The 18,396-nt window shown below is 44.0% G+C and overlaps 1 protein-coding gene across 4 annotated transcripts in view; it reads right to left on the reverse strand.

Annotated features, from left to right (window-relative positions):
• The window catches only part of LOC147424217 (RAF-like serine/threonine-protein kinase 20), a 60,647-nt gene that overhangs the window by 19,280 nt on the left and 22,971 nt on the right, over positions 1–18,396 (reverse strand). For all 4 annotated transcript variants that reach the window (XM_086502204.1, XM_086502202.1, XM_086502203.1 and 1 more), the window contains 3 exons: positions 5,819–5,971; positions 5,571–5,734; positions 5,298–5,445 (listed from right to left, as the gene is read on the reverse strand). In XM_086502204.1, the coding sequence (XP_086358330.1) occupies positions 5,298–5,445; positions 5,571–5,734; positions 5,819–5,971 (465 nt within the window). The remainder of the gene's footprint in view (positions 1–5,297; positions 5,446–5,570; positions 5,735–5,818; positions 5,972–18,396) is intronic.

The raw sequence follows: 18,396 nt of genomic DNA on the forward strand, positions 1-18,396 counted from the left end.
CGCGCCCGATGCGCGATGAAGTAAGGGTGGGAGTGGCTAGTAAGTCCGGGGTCGGAGCACGAACCTAAAATTCCCAATGAACTTTTGAAAGTGCAATCTTGCTCTGTCTGCTCCTTGGTAGGACCGGCATGCTTTCAGAAAAGCACACGCCTGATGCTCTGATACCACTGTCACAGGACGGGCACCACGTGCCAATAGAAAAGAACAAATTGAACAGACTTTTAGCACTTCAATAACAATTGAACTGAGCGAGAGAGAGAGAGAGAGAGAGACGAACGCGACACGAAGTGGCAGAATTCCACCCCAGAGAGTTTTGGCCCCAAACCTTGGCGCCCCTTTCGATATTTCTTTATATTGCATCAACACAGTACAAGTCAGTACTCCAGACTCTGCACCTTCTCCAGGAAGCATGCCAAAGAATGAGCCCTAACCTCATGTTTAAAGGCCCTTGGCCTGAAAAGCAGTTACAGTAAAAAGCCTTTAAAACTCAAAAGCTTTTGGTCCAAAACCAAAGCCAAAAAGCTGCCAGTGCAATTTACGAAAATCCGTACAATCTTGCCATGTCATCGGAAATCCGTACAACCTGACACGTCATCATGTCAGTGAAATTTTTGAAAATCTACCACGTCATCAGTTTGTATGTGTGTGTGTGTGTGTGTGTGTGTGTGTGCAGGTCCTGCTTTATTTTAATCCTTTGTGTCACTTGGGGCTCCATCGGACAAGGTCCCCGTAAGTTGGGAGGACTTCTTCTTTTGTTGCTTGTTCTTCTTAGGGTTTAGGCCCCTCGGCCAGCATCTGCAAGTTGGCTCCCTTCTTTAGTGCTTTGACACGTTAGCAGTTTGTTACAGGCGCCAAGATTTGGGGCCAATACTCTCTGGGGTGGAATTCCGCCACTCCGTATCGCGTGTCGTCTCTCTCTCTCTCAGTTCAGTTGTTATTGTGCTAAAAGTTAGTTCAGTCTGTTCTTTTCTATAGCTACGTGGTGTCCGTCTTGTGATAGGGGCCAGTGCTTCTAAGCGCGGAACTTCACCGTGCCGTTTCGTCTCTCTCAGTTTTGTTCAGCTGTTTCAGTTCCTCTCACGTGTGTTGCATTAGATCTTTGACTTGGAGTGTCCAAGTCTATTACAATGGATCATGCTTTGGACAGTTTCTCCATGATGTCGAAATCTTTGACTTATGCTATGGACAAGCCAATGTCCAAGGCTACCAAGAAAGACGCTTCAAAAGGAATGGGAGAGTATAGCAATGAAGTTCATTTTTTATCTTCCCCAAACTTAGATTGGGCATGATGGTATTTACACAATAGTAGATAGATTTAGTAGGCAAGTTCATTGTGTGCCAATGAAGAAGACAAAAAGGCCGACCATTTGGCAAAGTTGTTTGTCTTGCACATCTTTCGATCAAATGGGATCCCTAAGTCTATTGTTTCAAAGAGACTCCTGCTTTACCAATTTGTTTTGGAGAGCAATGTGAGAGAATGTGGGCACTATGTTCAAGTTCTCGTCTTCATTTCATGCTCAATCCGATGGAGAGTTAGAGATTACCAGCTCCGAGGTTTTAGACTTGTTGAAGTGTTATATCTTTGAAAATAAGTCTCAATGATAAAAGTATTTATCATTGGTAGAGTTCGCGTAGGCTTTGGCTTTCACCCGAAAATTCTTTATTTTAGACACACACACAGAGCACTTTGCACTTTGCACACACGGCTCAGAAGCTAGAATGCTCCGAGCAGACGCCGACAACCTGTAGGCCCCAATATTGGCGCCCCTTTCACTATTTCTTTATTCTTTGAGAGGGTAAATTTACAAAGTAGAGTCCTGGGAATCCTTTACCTGTATCCAGCTAGATACCACATGATTTGGCCAAATTTCGGCAACATAACAACCCCAAAACTTGCGCGAAACCAATTCCCCTGCTGGAACTCACTTCCACTGACATAAACCCTCTAATTCCTGCCAAAAAACAGTAAATTCAGCACGCTGTATTTACTGGTTTTTGCCCTGTTTTCAGCCCCAAACAGTCCCCTAACTGTCCTCTGCCAGTGGGACACTATTCCCAATGGTTCTGGCATCCATATGGCTGAAAAACAATCAATTTACAGTGCATACACAGCGCTGAAAACGCACCTGTATGGTGAGGTCATGACCCTCACCGGTGCCTGATTTGGAGTAGCAGTTAGCTACCCCTGTTCCTGCTCAAGGAGGCTCTTGCCTCAGCACAAAAGCATGAAACCACACAGCTGTACATCAGTCAAATGAAGAGCCCTCTTGTGGGGCATCACATAACTGCACGTAGGGGAGAGAGAGAGCAGTGTGTAGCATGCAGGGCATCACTCCTAGCACCACACTGTACATGAGAGGGAAAGAAAGCACTCCATAGCTCTTAACCTGTGACAGGCTCTCAATGAAGCATCCCCCAGCATAAATCGAGCGCCCTCTCTTCTGCCCTTGACCTCTAATGCATCTGTGAACAAATAGATGCAAAAAGGAGAAGATTTCCATGGCTGCCAAAACCTGCGTATCGCTGAAAATGCAGCAAAACAACCCTGTAAACACGCATTTGATGCCTTCCAATGCTGAAAATGAGCTCCTTGGACCTAGGTAAAGTCATGGGAAGCTCAAAAATGGAGAGAAATGGCTGAAAATCACAGTTATTAGCCTCCAAAATTGCTCCAAAAAGTCAGTTACGGATTCTGTTCTCCAAGACTTGGTAAATTGACCAAAAAGTGTCACTTGGCACTCATGCATGCAATTTCCCCGCATTGGACTTCCTGCTTAAAAATCTCTCAACTGGTGCATCAATTGACTTTGCAGCAGAGTACTAAAATGTTCCCCTTGTCATACCGGAGGTAATGACGCGAACACATTTCACGACCCAAAATAGCAGTTCCCTAAATTTTAGGAGATCCTTCCGTTGGGCTCCCACTGGTCATCTCACCATCTATCCTCATTGGGACCGCATCCAAAAGTGCAATGTGGCCCAATTGTCGGATACTTTTTGTTGGTAGTCCCACCTTGACTTTATGCCTTAATTGAGTTCACTTCCTAGTATCCACCAACTTGCTAAGTGCGACGAGGGGACCTATATGATCTTGCTCTGAGCCTAGACATCCTCTTACCATACGAATTCCAGTGCCGACCACTTCCCGTCTGCGGGTGAAACTACCGTTCACATTGGCCATACAATGTCCGACTGTTTGCTACTTCAAGAAGAGGGCCTCAAAACAAATAAAATAAACCCCATTGGAAAGAAACCAACAACCAAGGTTAGCAATTGCCACATCTTTGTGACATGGTTAATAACTGCCACGTCCCCGTGACACTTCGACAAGGAAGGAACCATTTAAGATTGTTGAGGGTGGCAAAAAGGTTCCATCTATTTGGCAAACCAAGGACAAGATATTCCAAGCAAATCATTTTCTAGAGGATCCAGAGACTACTTGCGCTAAGGTTAAGGAGGCTTTGCAGAAGTCTTGAGCAGCATAAGAGAGCAACAAACAAGCATCGACATGACTTGCACTTGAAGGACAGTGATTGGGTGCTTCTTAGATTTGAGAAGGCACGCCTTAGAAAGGAGAAGGGTAGGCTTTTTCCAAACTAAGTATGAGATACTATGGGCCCTTCTAGATTTCTCTAAAGATCAATGATGTGTTCCTTTCGACTAAAGTTGCCAAATACTTGGAAGATGCATTTCATGCGAGCCTATTGAGACCTTTCAGAGGTAAAGTTCTATAGGACAGGGAGCCAAAGAAGCAACCAGAGGCAGAAGAAACCGAGGAGATTCTTATACCTGAACAGGTCCTAGAACACAAGGAAAAGAAAGTGAAGGGTAAGCTGGTCCACAGATATTTGGTCAACTACAGAAATTATCCAGCTCCTAATGCAAAGTGGTTGGAGGAGGAGGACCTTACAATTACTCCTCAGATACTAGAGCTTTACCTTGAGGCTTTTGGTTTAGCTTCGACAATTCAAGAAGTGCACGTTGAATCAACGGGCTGAATCTGGGGCGGTGCATGCTGCACAAGAGGGGAGCCACCACTCATTTTTCACGGATTGCCCAGAAGTGCATAGAGTCGACCAATTTCTCTTTGAGGTTTTGGGGGTGGTGACAATCTGACAGTCCTCTGCTGAGTGACTTCATGATATGTACATAAAAGTTGACCATAATTTTTGGGATTATGGTTACGCATTTCTTAATTTCAACTACTCTTACAAAGTATGTGTAAGATGGAATGTCTGCAGCATTTTGTTTTGTTGATGTAAATCTGGAGTGACGAGATTTAATGCATCAAGACATCCGTGAGAGATCAATAGGGTCTCAATGTGATGGCTAGATAATTTATAATGATCACGGTTCATGTCTAAGACCTCCATGGGAATGCGCCCAAAAATCTTTAAGCATCCCAAATTCCACATCACTATCCATACGACTGCCATGTCATCAGCCGGATTTTGCGCCACAAAATCTGCCTTGAATTGTGCTGGCTCTGCCACTGCTTTTTGTGGTCCATTCCATGGCCAATCATAATGGAATTTGTAATTGTTGAGAGCCAACCGGTCTCCACTTTTGAATATCAATTCAAAAGTATGGTCTGACAAGCTAGCTGGAAATCTCTTGCATACTGCCCTACCGTATATGTGAGCAAATGCAAGTGTCAGTACCAGACAAGCACGATCATAAACCTTGAGCAAATATACAAAGAGAAAGAGAAATAAATATTTTGTTATCATAAACCTTAAGCAAACTATTGTGGCACACACACACATGAAAAAACAAATAAAACTAATGCATTCTCTCAATAGATGCTTGAATGTAAATAAAGAAAAAGAATCTCGTTTGGCAAGTGGGGGAACCATGAAGCTGAAAAACCATTTGAGAAGTTGCATGCATATTAGTTCATAGTAATTTTTTTAACCCTCGTGTTGGCTAGTTTTAGCTAAAAGCCTTACAAAATTCCCAAACCTTGGTGGCACATATAAAAAGTCAACCTAAAATGCAAAACAATTGCTAAGGTCTTCCATTGGAAACGCCAAGAAAAAAGGATGTCATGAGCAGTTAATAAAGTAAGTACATGAACCTAGTCTAGTATACAGTACCTACGTTTCAAGTAGGTAAAGGCTGGGTAAGTGACTACATCAAAACATTAAGTACTGACACAATTTGGAAAAAATACTCTGTCCTGTTTAATTTGTGAGAAGAAAAGCACATGCTGTCCCTGATGCCGTTGATTAAGTAGCAAATTGCGCATGTTCTCAAAACAGGGAACATAAGCCAATGCTGTTTTTTAAAAGAGGTACCTTGCAGATTGGCCGTTGTATGTCTCTCAAGTTTACTAGAAGATTCTCACATTTCAAATCGAAATGAACCACATTCTTCTTATGTAAATACTCCATTCCAAAAGCTGCATCCATAGCTATAATCAATCGCTTGCGACGGTCTAAAATTCTGCAAAGAAAAGAGGAATGGAATCGGAAATGAAAATGGCTGATGAGTGATTATGCTGTCAACTATCTTAAACTCAAACAGAGATAGACCAGTTTGAACACTTTCGCAATAAATATAGACTGCACCTATCTTTCTTTTGTAATGCCTGCTTCAAGGATCCATTAACCATGTATTCTGTTACGGTTGCCAGCGTTCCATCAGGTCCATCGGGAACGACTCCGTAGAAAGCCACAACATTTGGGTGATGCAGTTGTCCAAGTATGAAAGCCTCTTGCCAAAAGTCTGCAATCTGACCGAGAATGAGCAAAAAAGGCACAGTCAATACGTAAATATGAACAGAACTTGCGGAGTAAAAACAATAACAAGGGCTTACCAAACGTTCACGTTCAGATGGTCTTCCTGTGAAGCAGCTTGACTTTATTCTTTTGATAGCCACATCTGTCCCTCTCCATTTTCCATGATAGACGGTGCCAAATGTGCCAGATCCCAGCTCTCGCAGCTCTTCCAAGTCAAAATTTCTTATTGTCTATCCCAAACAAGTAACACCACTTACATAAAATACTTGAAAACGTATTTACAGGTAAAGCGGCATTTCCATTCACACTGTTGTTGTCCCAACAAGGCACAAGGACAAAAAAGTGTCATTAAGAAGGCAACTCAGAAGGCATACAATCACAGTATGTAAGAGAAGACCCATGCAAAAACAGCAATTACGACAGACTGCATTTAAAAAAGATTGAAGTTAGAAGAGGAAGGAAGGATAGAGGGAACCAGTAATGAGGAAAGCTTCAATGTCGAGTCGAGGACAGGCAGACTATGGCATGTGGAAGCTATGACGAGTTTGGGGTCTACAAGATGAGGCCTCCTTAAAGGTTGTGTAGACAGTGGCTTATGTTGCAGACTCTGTTGTACTCGATACGAGATGTAGTACTGGACAGACCGACTTGAGGAAGTGACCTGTTGAAGATGTGAGGAGTTTGGAGTCTGGAATATGAGGACACCTTTAAATCTTGTTTCTTCCACTTTGGTGACTCCTTATGTAAAAAGGAGGATAAAGCAGTGGCTTAGGTTGGATCACTCTTGCACTCACTACTTTTGATGACAGCCAACTCAGGCAAAGGATGATTGTGTTGGGAGAGTCAGAGAAGCCAGCTGAGATCTTTGAGGATCTTGTGGATAGTCAGAGCAGATTGACGATGTGCCACATACAGGCAGGCTTGATAGACATCCACGCCTCTACGTGTCACCTGGCATGCAAAGTGTGGAAGTTTTTTTTCCTGAGAAAAAGATCCTTCCATTAGTTGATAAAAACTGCCCATAGGGCTACAAACCACCTCTACTAGAGAGGCTACATCAAAAGCATGGGGGGACTCTCCCAGTGAGTAAACAAAATATGTACATTGAGGCAAAATCACAAAATGGGAGGGCAGAGCCACACGGGTGGCCGATAGTGCCATCTGGGCACATCCTGGACCATGGTGAAGAAGGGCCCTGGGCGCTAGAGTTGCAGGAAAGCCTCTTTGCGCTCTCGCATGCGGTCGGAGCTGCCCTGAAGTCTCTCGAACTGACCTCTAAGAGTATGGATCAGCTCCAGCCAAAAGTCATGCACAGTCTCTGCTGGTGGGACAGGGCGAGCCTCGAAGATGCGGAAGCAACGGGCCCGCAAAATGAACTAGAGTGTCAGGCCACAGACGAGCTCCCAACACACCTCTCTCTCACTGCACCACTCCTGGAGGGTAAGCTCTGTAGCAAGCTGAAGTGTAGGTCGACCCCCCTGGATCACTATCATCCTCCTAGTGGAAGATAGCTCAAACTGGAGCGCAGGGCCCGTGAGGGTGGACCAGGCAGCAACGCAAAGTGTGGATTTGGCCAGATCATTTTGTTAATTAATGGATAGCTTGGGGGAAAGCGAGGAAAAAAAAAACAGAAAATGTGGGGCACAAAAGAGATGGGCTTTACTTGTTTTCATTCTAATGACAATCGTGTAGGTATGGATGTAACAAACTTGGACACCCCAAGTCTAGAATTTGTCGCGACACAGTAGAGATTCACTTAAAATTCTTCACGATTAAGGAATCGACACGGCCCGGCGTAGTTCCGTGCCAAGAGAGATTGGCCCCAAAGACTAGCGCCCCTTTCGGTATTTCTTTTTATATTAATCTTTGAGCAAAGTACAACTCCTGCAAGTGCTCGCTCTCAGACTCTGCGTCCAAATGCTCTGAGAAGTGAGGCCCTTGGGGCTTATTTATTGATACAAGGGATGCCAAAAGCAGAGCCCCAAAAGCAGTAAACTCAAAAGAAACTTGATCCAAAAGCTGCCAGCAAAAAGCAATCAACGCAACTGGCAGAATTCCGTACAATTCAGCCACGTCAACAGTCAACGCGTTTTACGTCCATCCGTACAACAGTCCAACGCAAATCGCGGTCGTCCGTACAGCAGCCACGTTGTGAAGGATTGAGGGGCTGGCCTCTACAACACCTCAAACCAACACGAAGAAAAGAGGATAAAGAGAATAGCTCTCTAAAGATAATGTGGGTTGATCCTCGCTCACAAATTTTGACAGCCTTACTCACACTTAACCTCGACTAGCCTCGACTACCTTCCCTCTAACACTGCTACAACTCCCACTATACTTGGATGCACTAAAGGAAGCAAAGGGATCAAGAAAACCAAAGAAAAAAAGTAAGAAAAAAAAATGAAAATCGTACTTTTTCTCATGAAACCAAGGGCTTCACTTCTTTTCAAACGCCCTTCCATGTGCTAGTAGAGACTCCATAGGCGCTCACATATATACACATAGTTTGACCAAAACCCATCCAAATCAAGCCCTACTTGAAAATCCACAAAGTTCAGCAAAAAAACTCAAAAAAAGTGATGGAAAACTTGGGGAAAACCTTGCCCTTTTGCATGTGCTAGTAGAGACTCCATAGGCGCTCACATATATACACATAGTTTGACCAAAACCCATCCAAATCAAGCCCTACTTGAAAATCCACAAAGTTCAGCAAAAAAACTCAAAAAAAGTGATGGAAAACTTGGGGAAAACCTTGCCCTTTTGCATATGTACAAGCAAGGAATTGCAGCGCATAGTCTACCCTCGACTAGCTGCACCACAAGGAGCTATACATAACATGGTTGCCATACCTCAAACCAAGATGAAGAGAGGTCAATATTAGAGCTAAGCACCCACTTTCATCAGCCCATTGAGGAGAGACACACTCTCAACTCACCACCCCAGGTTCTCGCAAGGCAAGAGGGGCACCCCTACATCAAAACCCCCACCCTTCACCACAGGCTGCAGCAACATAAGAGTTTCTTCTTCACAGCTGAAAACTCCGAGTCACTCTCGACCCCAAGCTGATAAAAGTTCAGTTTTTGTTCATATTTTTAAAGCACTTAATCACTCTTTGAAGTCTCGACACTTCTATGTACAAAAATAGCAAAACTATATACCCCGCACAACTGGCCCGCATGCGTAGAGACAGCTAGCACACACCGCCTTTGTACGCTTTGTACAAGCATGCTTTATTTACACCCAACGGTCCCAAAAGCACAAAAAAAAAAACACTTCCCAAAGACTTTGGGGTTGCCCGCACCATTCCTCAAAAACACGTCACAACGTCAGCAAGTTCTACGCTTTATTTTGATGCCTAAGTGTCCCTTTGGCCCCTCGCCAGTTGTGTCACGATTGTGACTATGTTGTAGTATTACATCTACTCCTAGTTGCAGATACGCAAAGTGTCATGCCAAGGAGGACCCCTACGCTTGCATGGTCACACCCCTTCGCCCAAAAGATGTGTCTCTTCGTCAAAAGCCACACTTCTTCAACAACCGGTCACACCCCTTCGCTCTACGGGTGCGACTCTTCGTGTCACGATTGTGACTATGTTAACAGCAATACATCTACTCCTAGTTGCAGATACGCGAAGTGCCATGCCAAGGAGGACCCCTACGCTTGGATGGTCACACCCCTTCGCCCAAGAGATATACCTCTTCGCCAAAAGCCACACTCCTTTGACGACTGGTCACACCCCTTCGCTCTACGGGTGCAACTCTTCGCCCAATGGTTGCAGCTCTTCGCCGAAAGGATGTGTCTTTACGTCTAAAGTCATGTCTCTTCACCAGGAGACGTATCTTTTCATTTATGTGTTTTCGTCTCCTATATAAGGAGCCCTTGTATCACACATTCATTCAATCAATCAAACACAGAGTCTTCTCTGTCTTGTTTCTGAGTTTAGTTCAAGTTTCTTAAGTCTTAATCATGAGTTTAAGTACTTAATTAAGGATTAGCAACTAGAATCGTTACAATGGTATCAGAGCAAATTTTTTTCCCGGGATGTGAAGGTTGTGAGCCTCTCACCCTCGCCGCTATCCTCTTCCCCCCTTCCCGGAGTTGCATGGAAGCAGAAGAAAGGTGGTGGTACACACACATCTCGCCATGAGGTAACCCAAAGTTACTTATGTTCTAATGTTATACAAGACCAGAGACAGCAACATGGTTGTGTGTAAGCGTACCGGTCATGCTCATGATGCTGCATGGGTCTGTGCGAAGAGATGTGCCTTTTCAAGCTCCAAGGTATACCTATTCATCTGAGTACCACTTAGTGTGAGCACCCTTTGGCGGAAATCCTGAAAAGCTGGCTGAATTGCACCTTTTCGCTGGAGCCAATTTGCATCGCAACCTCTCCCAAGTGTCCCATCTCCCAAGCAACGCTTCACCAAGGGGCACCAAATCCACCCAAGCGGTAGCAATTTCCCAAGCGGCAGCCAATTTTCGTACCCTGGCTGGACTTGCGCTAGCTTTTATTTTTTTACGCTGGGCAATTTACGCTGGCAGCCAGTCAAATTCAGCGCAAGGTTTTTTTATCAAAAAATTCCCCGGCCATGCACTTGAATTAAGTGGCCGCCCAAGACCCATTTTTTTTAAGCCTATGTGAACATACCTCTTCAACATAAAAATAAAAATGAAGAGCCAACGATCATTTCCAGAGAACATTTACAGAGATCATTCACAACCAACGATATACTCTCTCCCGACGAAATCTTGCCGGAACGAGAAGTCATCGTCATTTCCGATTCACCAGAGCCAGAACCAGTCCCGGAGGGCGCTCCAATTCCTACAGGTGCTCCCTTCCCAGAAGCTGTATCGGTCCCAAAACCTGTTCCTAAACCAGAACTTGCACCTGTTCGAGAGTTCCCTTTGAGGCGTAACCATGCCGAATTCTCAGGACGGAGGTGGTCAATCTGACGATGCCCTTACTCTCATCAAGGAGCATTATCAAGGAGCAAATGGCCACACTTTCCATAAGCCTCGCATCACTTCACACTCGCTTGGATGAGATGCAGACGCAAAACACTTCTCGAAGTCGTCCTGCTGCTTCTCGGACTACTAATGCAGTATCTTCAGCACCTTCTTCCGAAGCTTCAATGGACGAACCAAACGAACCAGATCCAACTGAAGAAGTAGACAATCGCGAACTTCAATTACTTTACAAAATTTTTAATGTTGCACAAAAGAAGAAGCTTGATGTTAAACTGTCGGAACCATACACTGGTCGCCGCGACAAGCGCGTGCTGGATCAATGGCTATTCAAAATGGAGGTCTACTTGTCCAACATGAACTTGGTCAAGAGTAAAAAAGTTGCACTTGCTAGTTCTCTGCTCAAGGACACATCATTTCTTTGGTAGCAACGACAGATTGCTGATGGTAAACACACGCACCTTCTTGGGATAAATTCCGGCATGCTATTCGCAAGGTGTTTGAACCTACCAATGCGGACTTTCATGCCCGGTTCTCTCTTCGCCACCTGAGCAAGACAGGTTCCTTGGCCGCGTACATCACAGAATTCCAAAGATTAACTCTAGAGATAGAGACCCTTAGTCTCTCTGATATACTTCACAGCTTTATCTACGGACTCGAACCCAACCTGAAGGACGATGTGCACAAATAAACCCTACCACCTTGGATGCTGCAATTGTCTATGTGGAGCGTCTTGGCGATAATCAGCGCCCTACACTGAATTTTCTCCCTAGTGACAGATCTTCGAGCAGCGCTCACTTTTCACAGCGCGATCGCAGAGACAGCTATAGCCAAAGTCAGCAACATTAGTCTCAGTTCAGACAGCATGCAACGCAACCTTATTCAATTTTAAGGTTCTATTTTCAAGATCAACAATCTCAAAGCAGACCTTCTTCAAATGTTCCTTCACTTAATCGTGGTGAAGGACGTGATTTTTCTCAAGATTGGCATTCCAATACTCAGCAAGGCTCTTCGTCAAATGGATCTTCGACTTCAAAGAAGGAAGGATTATGTACAATTTGCAGTGGTGACCATAGATGTTATCAATGTCCAAAGAAACCAAATCCGTCTAATTTAAAAAGAAATTCGAACGCGAAAACAACATCAAATGTTGAACAACCAAATTCTGCAAAGGATAAAAGAAAATCTGTGGTCAATACGATTCGTGTCTCAAAGGATACAACTATTCTTATGAAGCATGCTCAGTGCAATTCTTCAGTTTTGGAGCCTCTTTCAAAGCAAGTTCTGAGCCTTCTTGGAACTATCAACGGTAGTTCCATCAATATTTTGGTGGATAGCGGATGCTCGAATAATTTCGTCAGCACTCGGATAGTTCAACAACTTGGTTTGCCAACTCAGAAGACATCTCACTTATATGATGTGAAATTAGCAGATGGATCAATTTTGACTTATGATCACACAGTTCGACAATTGCAGTTTGAGATTCAAACTTATGCAGATCAATTGGATTTTGAAGTCATGCCTTTATCTTATCACGACATGATTCTTGGTAGCATTGGTTATTCCTATATGATCCAGCAATTAGCTTTCGAGGACATACTATCAATTTGTTCAAAGATGAACATGAATTCTTTACATGTGCTTTCTCATACGGAAAGAGTGATTCAAGCCTCACGTGTACTAGTCAAACAGCATGATAAAGTGGATTATGAAGAGAATATGATTTCCGATGCAGATGCAGATATTATTATTGATCAATTCTTGAATTCATTAACTTCTCCTGAATCAATTGTTGAAGACACACATGATTTCAAGCAAGAAATTTTTCCAAGTGATACTTCGTTACCAAACAAAGATAAGGAGATAGTTACAGATTCTGAGTTTGAAGACGACTATGCTTTCTTTGATTCTTTGCTAGATGATGATATGCCAATTGCAAGTCATGAAGTGACACTTCCTGAAGGTGATTCTGAAGAATTTTGGGATTCATTATTGGAAGATGATTACAGTCTCAAGCCAAAATCCTCTCCAGTGATTCATAAAGTTAAAGTTACCCCATCTGAAGAGTATCTTGAGAAGATTTCCTCTTCCCCAAATATTTCACAGTTACTGTTAGATTTTGAACCAAAAGTCTTACATCGCATGAAGGATTTTGAAGATCAATCTCTTGTTGCAGTCAACCTGATTAAGCCAGATTCTTCTAAAAAGTCTTTGAATAATGCAATGACATGGGATTTAGCAATCAAAGCAAAAAGGTTTCGCAAGAAGCAAAGGTTCAAGACAAAAGGTTTCCGATAACTCAAAGATTGAAGATTTTCGAAGATTCAATGCTTTTCCAGAATTCTATCAACATCAGAAGTCGTTTCTTTGACACGGGCTCTCACTTTAAATGGGAGGACCCCTACGCGAAGTGCCATGCCAAGGAGGACCCCTACGCTTGGATGCTCACACCCCTTCGCCCAAGAGACCTACCTCTTCGCCAAAAGCCACACTCCTTCGACGATTGGTCACACCCCTTCGCTCTACGGGTGCGACTCTTCGCCCAATGGTTGGAGCTCTTCGCCGAAAGGATGTGTCTTCTAAAGTCATGTCTCTTCACCGGGAGACATGTCTTTTCATTTATGTCTCTTCGTCTCCTATATAAGGAGCCCTTGTATCACACATTCATTCAATCAATCAACATAGAGTCTTCTGCGTCTTATTTCTGAGTTCAATTCAAGTTTCTTAAGGCTTAATCATGAGTTTAAGTACTTAATTAAGGATTAGCAACTAGAATCCTTACACTTCGCCCAATGGTTGCAGCTCTTCGCCGAAAGGACATCTTTACGTCTAAAGTCATGTCTCGTCACCAGGAGACGTGTCTTTTCATTTGTCTCTCTTCGTCTCCTATATAAGGAGCCCTTGTATCACACATTCAAGCAATCAAATACAGAGTCTTCTGAGTCTTGTTTCTGAGTTCAGTTCAAGTTTCTTAAGTCTTAATCATAAATTTAAGTACTTAATTAATTAAGGATTAGTACCTAGAATCCTTATAGTGGTATCATAGCAAAAAAAATTCATGGGACCCGAAGGTTGTGAGCCTCTCACCCTCGCCACTACACTCTATCCCCTTCCCGGAGTTGTATGGAAACAACACAAAGATGGAATACACAAAGACCAGTATGAGGTAATCCGAAACCCTCTCTTCTAAATACATAAATAACTCAACAGCAAGAGATGTGTGTATGCGACATACCTGCTGCAATTCTTGATGTATGCCTCTTCATCAAGTGGTGTCTCTGTTGCATAGACGGGTTGCACCTCTTGGCCGATGAAGGGTCGCACTCCCTTGCGGTACCCGACCTGGCTTATGCCCCTTCCCCTAGCATGCCTTTCCACCTGGCACACCAAGCTATGCAACCCACACTGGCAGCCCTTCGTCAAAAACGTTCTACACAATAAATCTTCAACAGCAACGGTAAGTGGCCGACCTGTAAGAGGTTTGATCGGCCGCCCAACTACATAGTTCAGTGGGTACCCTTCGATACAAGTAAAACATAATAAATCAATCACCCACAAACTTCGCCGCAATGAACGATCTCCATCGTGAGTGCTCTCAGCCGAATGCTCTTCTACATTTTTCTAGCGCTGAAGTTTCTAGCAGTCTCTTGGTGTGCACACGATGGCTAACGACGGACTGCCTGCACTTAAATATGCTATAGATAGGTTGTTGAGTGCACAACGACAACTCACCAGAGATTCTTGTACATCAATTCACAGCAGTGGAAATCCTGAAAGTTTGGACTGGAGGGAAACAACTTGGCAGATCATCCAAAGTGGAAAAGATCTGCAAATGTGAAGAGCTTCTCTATCTAGAGCTCAACAAGTATTCAGTCATTGGGTCTGATGCAAAATCTACTACATTAAGGAGAGCATGTCACAAATTGTTGGCGTGTCAAAGCCACTAAAGACCTCAACCAACTTGCAGATCCCGACCGAGGGCCCTAAACCCTAGAAGTAGTAAAAGAAGCAAAAGTTCTCACCAACTTACAGATCCTTGCCAAGTGGAGTAAATTATTAAAAGGGTTTTTACCAATGTATGGGACTCCATAGGACCCAAGTTTCCAAAGTTAATAAAGTAGGACCCACCCCCAAGAAGACTTCGCGTAGCAGCTAATAACGTGGCAAGATAGTACGGACGCCGGATTTTTTGCTGACTTGCTGACGCGGCACTGTACGACAGTTTTCGCGCTTTGCATTGCAGGCTAATGACGTGGCAGACTGTATAGAAATCAACGCTGGCAGCTTTTGAACTAGACGCTCTTGGACCAAATGCTTTTGACTTGCTTTTCATATAACTGCTTTTCCTAGGCCAAGGGCCTTTAGATAAGACCCATGGGTGGGCGCCAAGTTTTGGAGCCAGTGCTCTCTTGGGTGAGAACTCCGCCACTCCGCGCCTCGTGTGTAGTGCATCTCCTTCCGTTCTGTTGTTTTGAAGTGCTTAAAGTTGTCTCATCTGTTCTTTTCAGTTGGCACGTGGTGCCATCCCGTTACAACGCAACTACACCCACCATAACAGATCAACCGGATTGGAAAGGGGAGCATTTTGGTTTTTGTTTTTTAGTGTAATCATTGCAACTAAGGTTGTAAGTATTCTGCATGCAGAATTCTATGCATGATTGCAACTATTGATGTTTACTCTTTTAAATTTGTCTGTTTGTTTGAATATGTTAGGGAAATAATTGCAACATTCTGTCTCTAGAGAACCTAGTGCATCACTGGCTGAGATGGCTAGATGGTGATCCTGGTGCATCAAGAGTATGAGATGGCTAGATAATAATTCTAGTGCATCAAAAAATCTAGATTGGATGAGATGACTAGGTCATTGGCATGTCTGCATGGAGTCATGCCTACTGAAGATTTGGGTCCTATCTTTTGCATGTAAGGTGCAGCGGAAGTGAATGTTGAACTTTGCTCAAGATGAGTGCTCCGAACTGTACTCAAGGGTTCCTTTTACTTACGGAAGGGGGAGCCTTCCGTTCCTTTAGTGAGAGAGTGCAATGGACACAAACAAGGTGGAGAACGTTGTGAATGAAGGTACTGCGACTGAGAGATAGAGAGAGAAATATACGACACCAAAATGTTGTCAAACCCTCTTCCGAAGGCCCCACTCTCGCCATACTCTCTATGGCGAGAGTGGTCTACTATTGATTGCACAAATCTCTACAATGCTTTGACTTGCTAACGATGTCGACGACGATGAGGATGACGACGAGACGGGTTGAAAGGGCAGCACCTTCACTTACACACAGTCTTCCACACTCTTTTCTGAGCTTCCACAAGAGCATACATCACTCTCAATTGAGCTCACAAGCTCCCATTTCATTCTCACAAAGCTTCCAAGCTTTCTTAATCTCTCCACCGCCGAGAGCGAGCGAGCCATCGCCTCGAAGCTCTCAAAGCCGTCGTGCTCTCCGCAGTCACCATAGCTCTGATACCAGATGTGGGTGCGTGGATGCGGTGCGTGTGCGGAGAGTGAGAAGGAGAGAGAGAGAGAACGACACTGGATGTGGGGTGGAGCTCCCAAATCTCCTGAAAATGCTAAGGGCTGAAATCTGCAGATCTTTATCTGCTGAATTCTGACTCTATGTCGGCGACGACGGCGATGACGACGATGCAACGACGACGCGCTGAAAACGCAGATGCTGAAATCTGCGTTTCCCGGGCTGAATCTGCAAACTGCGCTGGATCTGACCGTGCGGCAAGGATCTGCTGCGGGAAGGTGAGATCTGCGAGGGTTGGGGCTTCTACTGCGGTGTCTTGATGCTGAAAACTGAATACGCTGGTGCTACTGCTGATTCTGTCGTGATGGAATTGCAAAACGTCGAGGCTGATCTGCAAACCAAAAACGCTAGGGCTGAAAACTGTCCTTGCTGACGAAATCTGCTAACGCTAGGGCTGATCTGCTATCGCTGTGGAATCTGCTAACGCTAGGGCTGATTTGTTGTGTCTTGTTGTCGCCGAGGCTGATCTGCCATGCAAAAACGCCAAGGCTGGTCAGTGGATGAAGAACGCTAGGTCCTTGCTGTGATGCAAATACGCTAGGTTTGCTAGGGGTCCTGCTGAGAAGGTGCCTGTTGAACCGAAGTTCTTGCTGCCTCTTCTGCCAGAAAGTGCTAGCGCTAGGTTTTCTTATACACTTTACTTGCTAATTTGCCCTACCTAGTTCCCAACAAAAGTCACTTAAAAATAATAAGTGAAAATTGTCAAAAATAGGGAAAATAGGTCTATGCACTGTAAAAATGCTCCTGATGGGATCTAATGGAAATCTGATGATCATGCTGTGTGCAACCAGAGGATATGCATCTAATCTAAATGTCTGGACATGCACGGTCTACGAACAGACTCACAAAAGTGCCAGATCACTTCCTAAACTAACTAGATTGAACCCATGTCATGAAGTAGTTTGTCCACGTACACATGGGGTTAGATGTGACGTGACATCCCCTCCTTTTCAAAGTGAGTGACTGGTACCGAACTGTATGGCGTCGAGGGAGATCGCCAACAATGTCTGAATCCTGGGAAGGACTCTTCGCCGGCCCACTCTGATGCGTGGGTCATGCAATACTTGAACTTCATAAAGGTCTACAACGCTTGCTTCTTTGGGCCGCGCCGAAAGCGATAAAAAGTCATATGTGGCTCCTTCAATGCTTCAACTTTGTCTAGAGTCATGCGTCTACCTTCTTCAAGAATCTCCCAGGATGAAAAGTTCTGAAACCACTTTCAACACAAAAACATGAACATACTCATTCCATGTAAAGTGACTGGAAAAATTCTAGTCTTCTTTAAAGACTGTGTATGCAATATAGATGAACATATAGACGGAGTGCCAAACCGTTCATCAAACACACGCAAACAATGAGGTCAAAACTTGTCTTTCTGATCTAAATCAATCAACTGTGGCAAATCACAATGGAAATGCCGATACTTGATGCTCAATCTTTTGTGTGCTCTTTCGGATATTGTGTCATGCCAAGGAAGAGACATGGAATGTGAATTCCTTGGATGCAAACATTTCATCTTTTTATCAGTAATCCGCATACATCCCGTGCTCATTTGTGAGTGAATCGTGCTCAGCGTACAATATGTCATGCCTATGAAAAGGGATCACATAAGGACAGTGACTAAAATACAGGAAAGCATCACGAATGAAACACTCAAACAATGCGTGCTGACTAATCATTCAAACACATAATACTTCTTGAGGGGATTCTTTAGACCTCGACTCGAGAGCCAAGATAGGTTCTTCGTGATTGATCGAATCTTCCTGTGGGGGTTCTATGGACCTCAACTCGAGAGCCAAGATCAGTTCTTCGTGATTGATCGAATCTGCAATGAGGTTAGCTTCACTAGAAAAAGTATCTACTAAACCATCATTCTTGTGAACAATCACGTCATCTTCCTGCAAATCATCATGCTCGTGAATAATCACATCTTGATCATGCAAATCATCATGCTTGTCATTATCATCCAATTCATCATACTTGTCATTATCATTCAAATCATCATGCTTATCATTGTCATTCAAATCATCATGCTTATCATAATCATGCAAATCATGTGTGTCATGCTTGGGAGAAGAAGAGACAGAGAGAGTCTCTTTTTCCCGAATCTTTGCATCTGTGCCTGCACTTGAGAAAAGAGTCGCAAC

Source organism: Adiantum capillus-veneris, chromosome 26 (assembly GCF_014529385.1).
Source record: "Adiantum capillus-veneris isolate H3 chromosome 26, ASM1452938v2, whole genome shotgun sequence".
Taxonomy (NCBI): Eukaryota; Viridiplantae; Streptophyta; class Polypodiopsida; order Polypodiales; family Pteridaceae; genus Adiantum; species Adiantum capillus-veneris.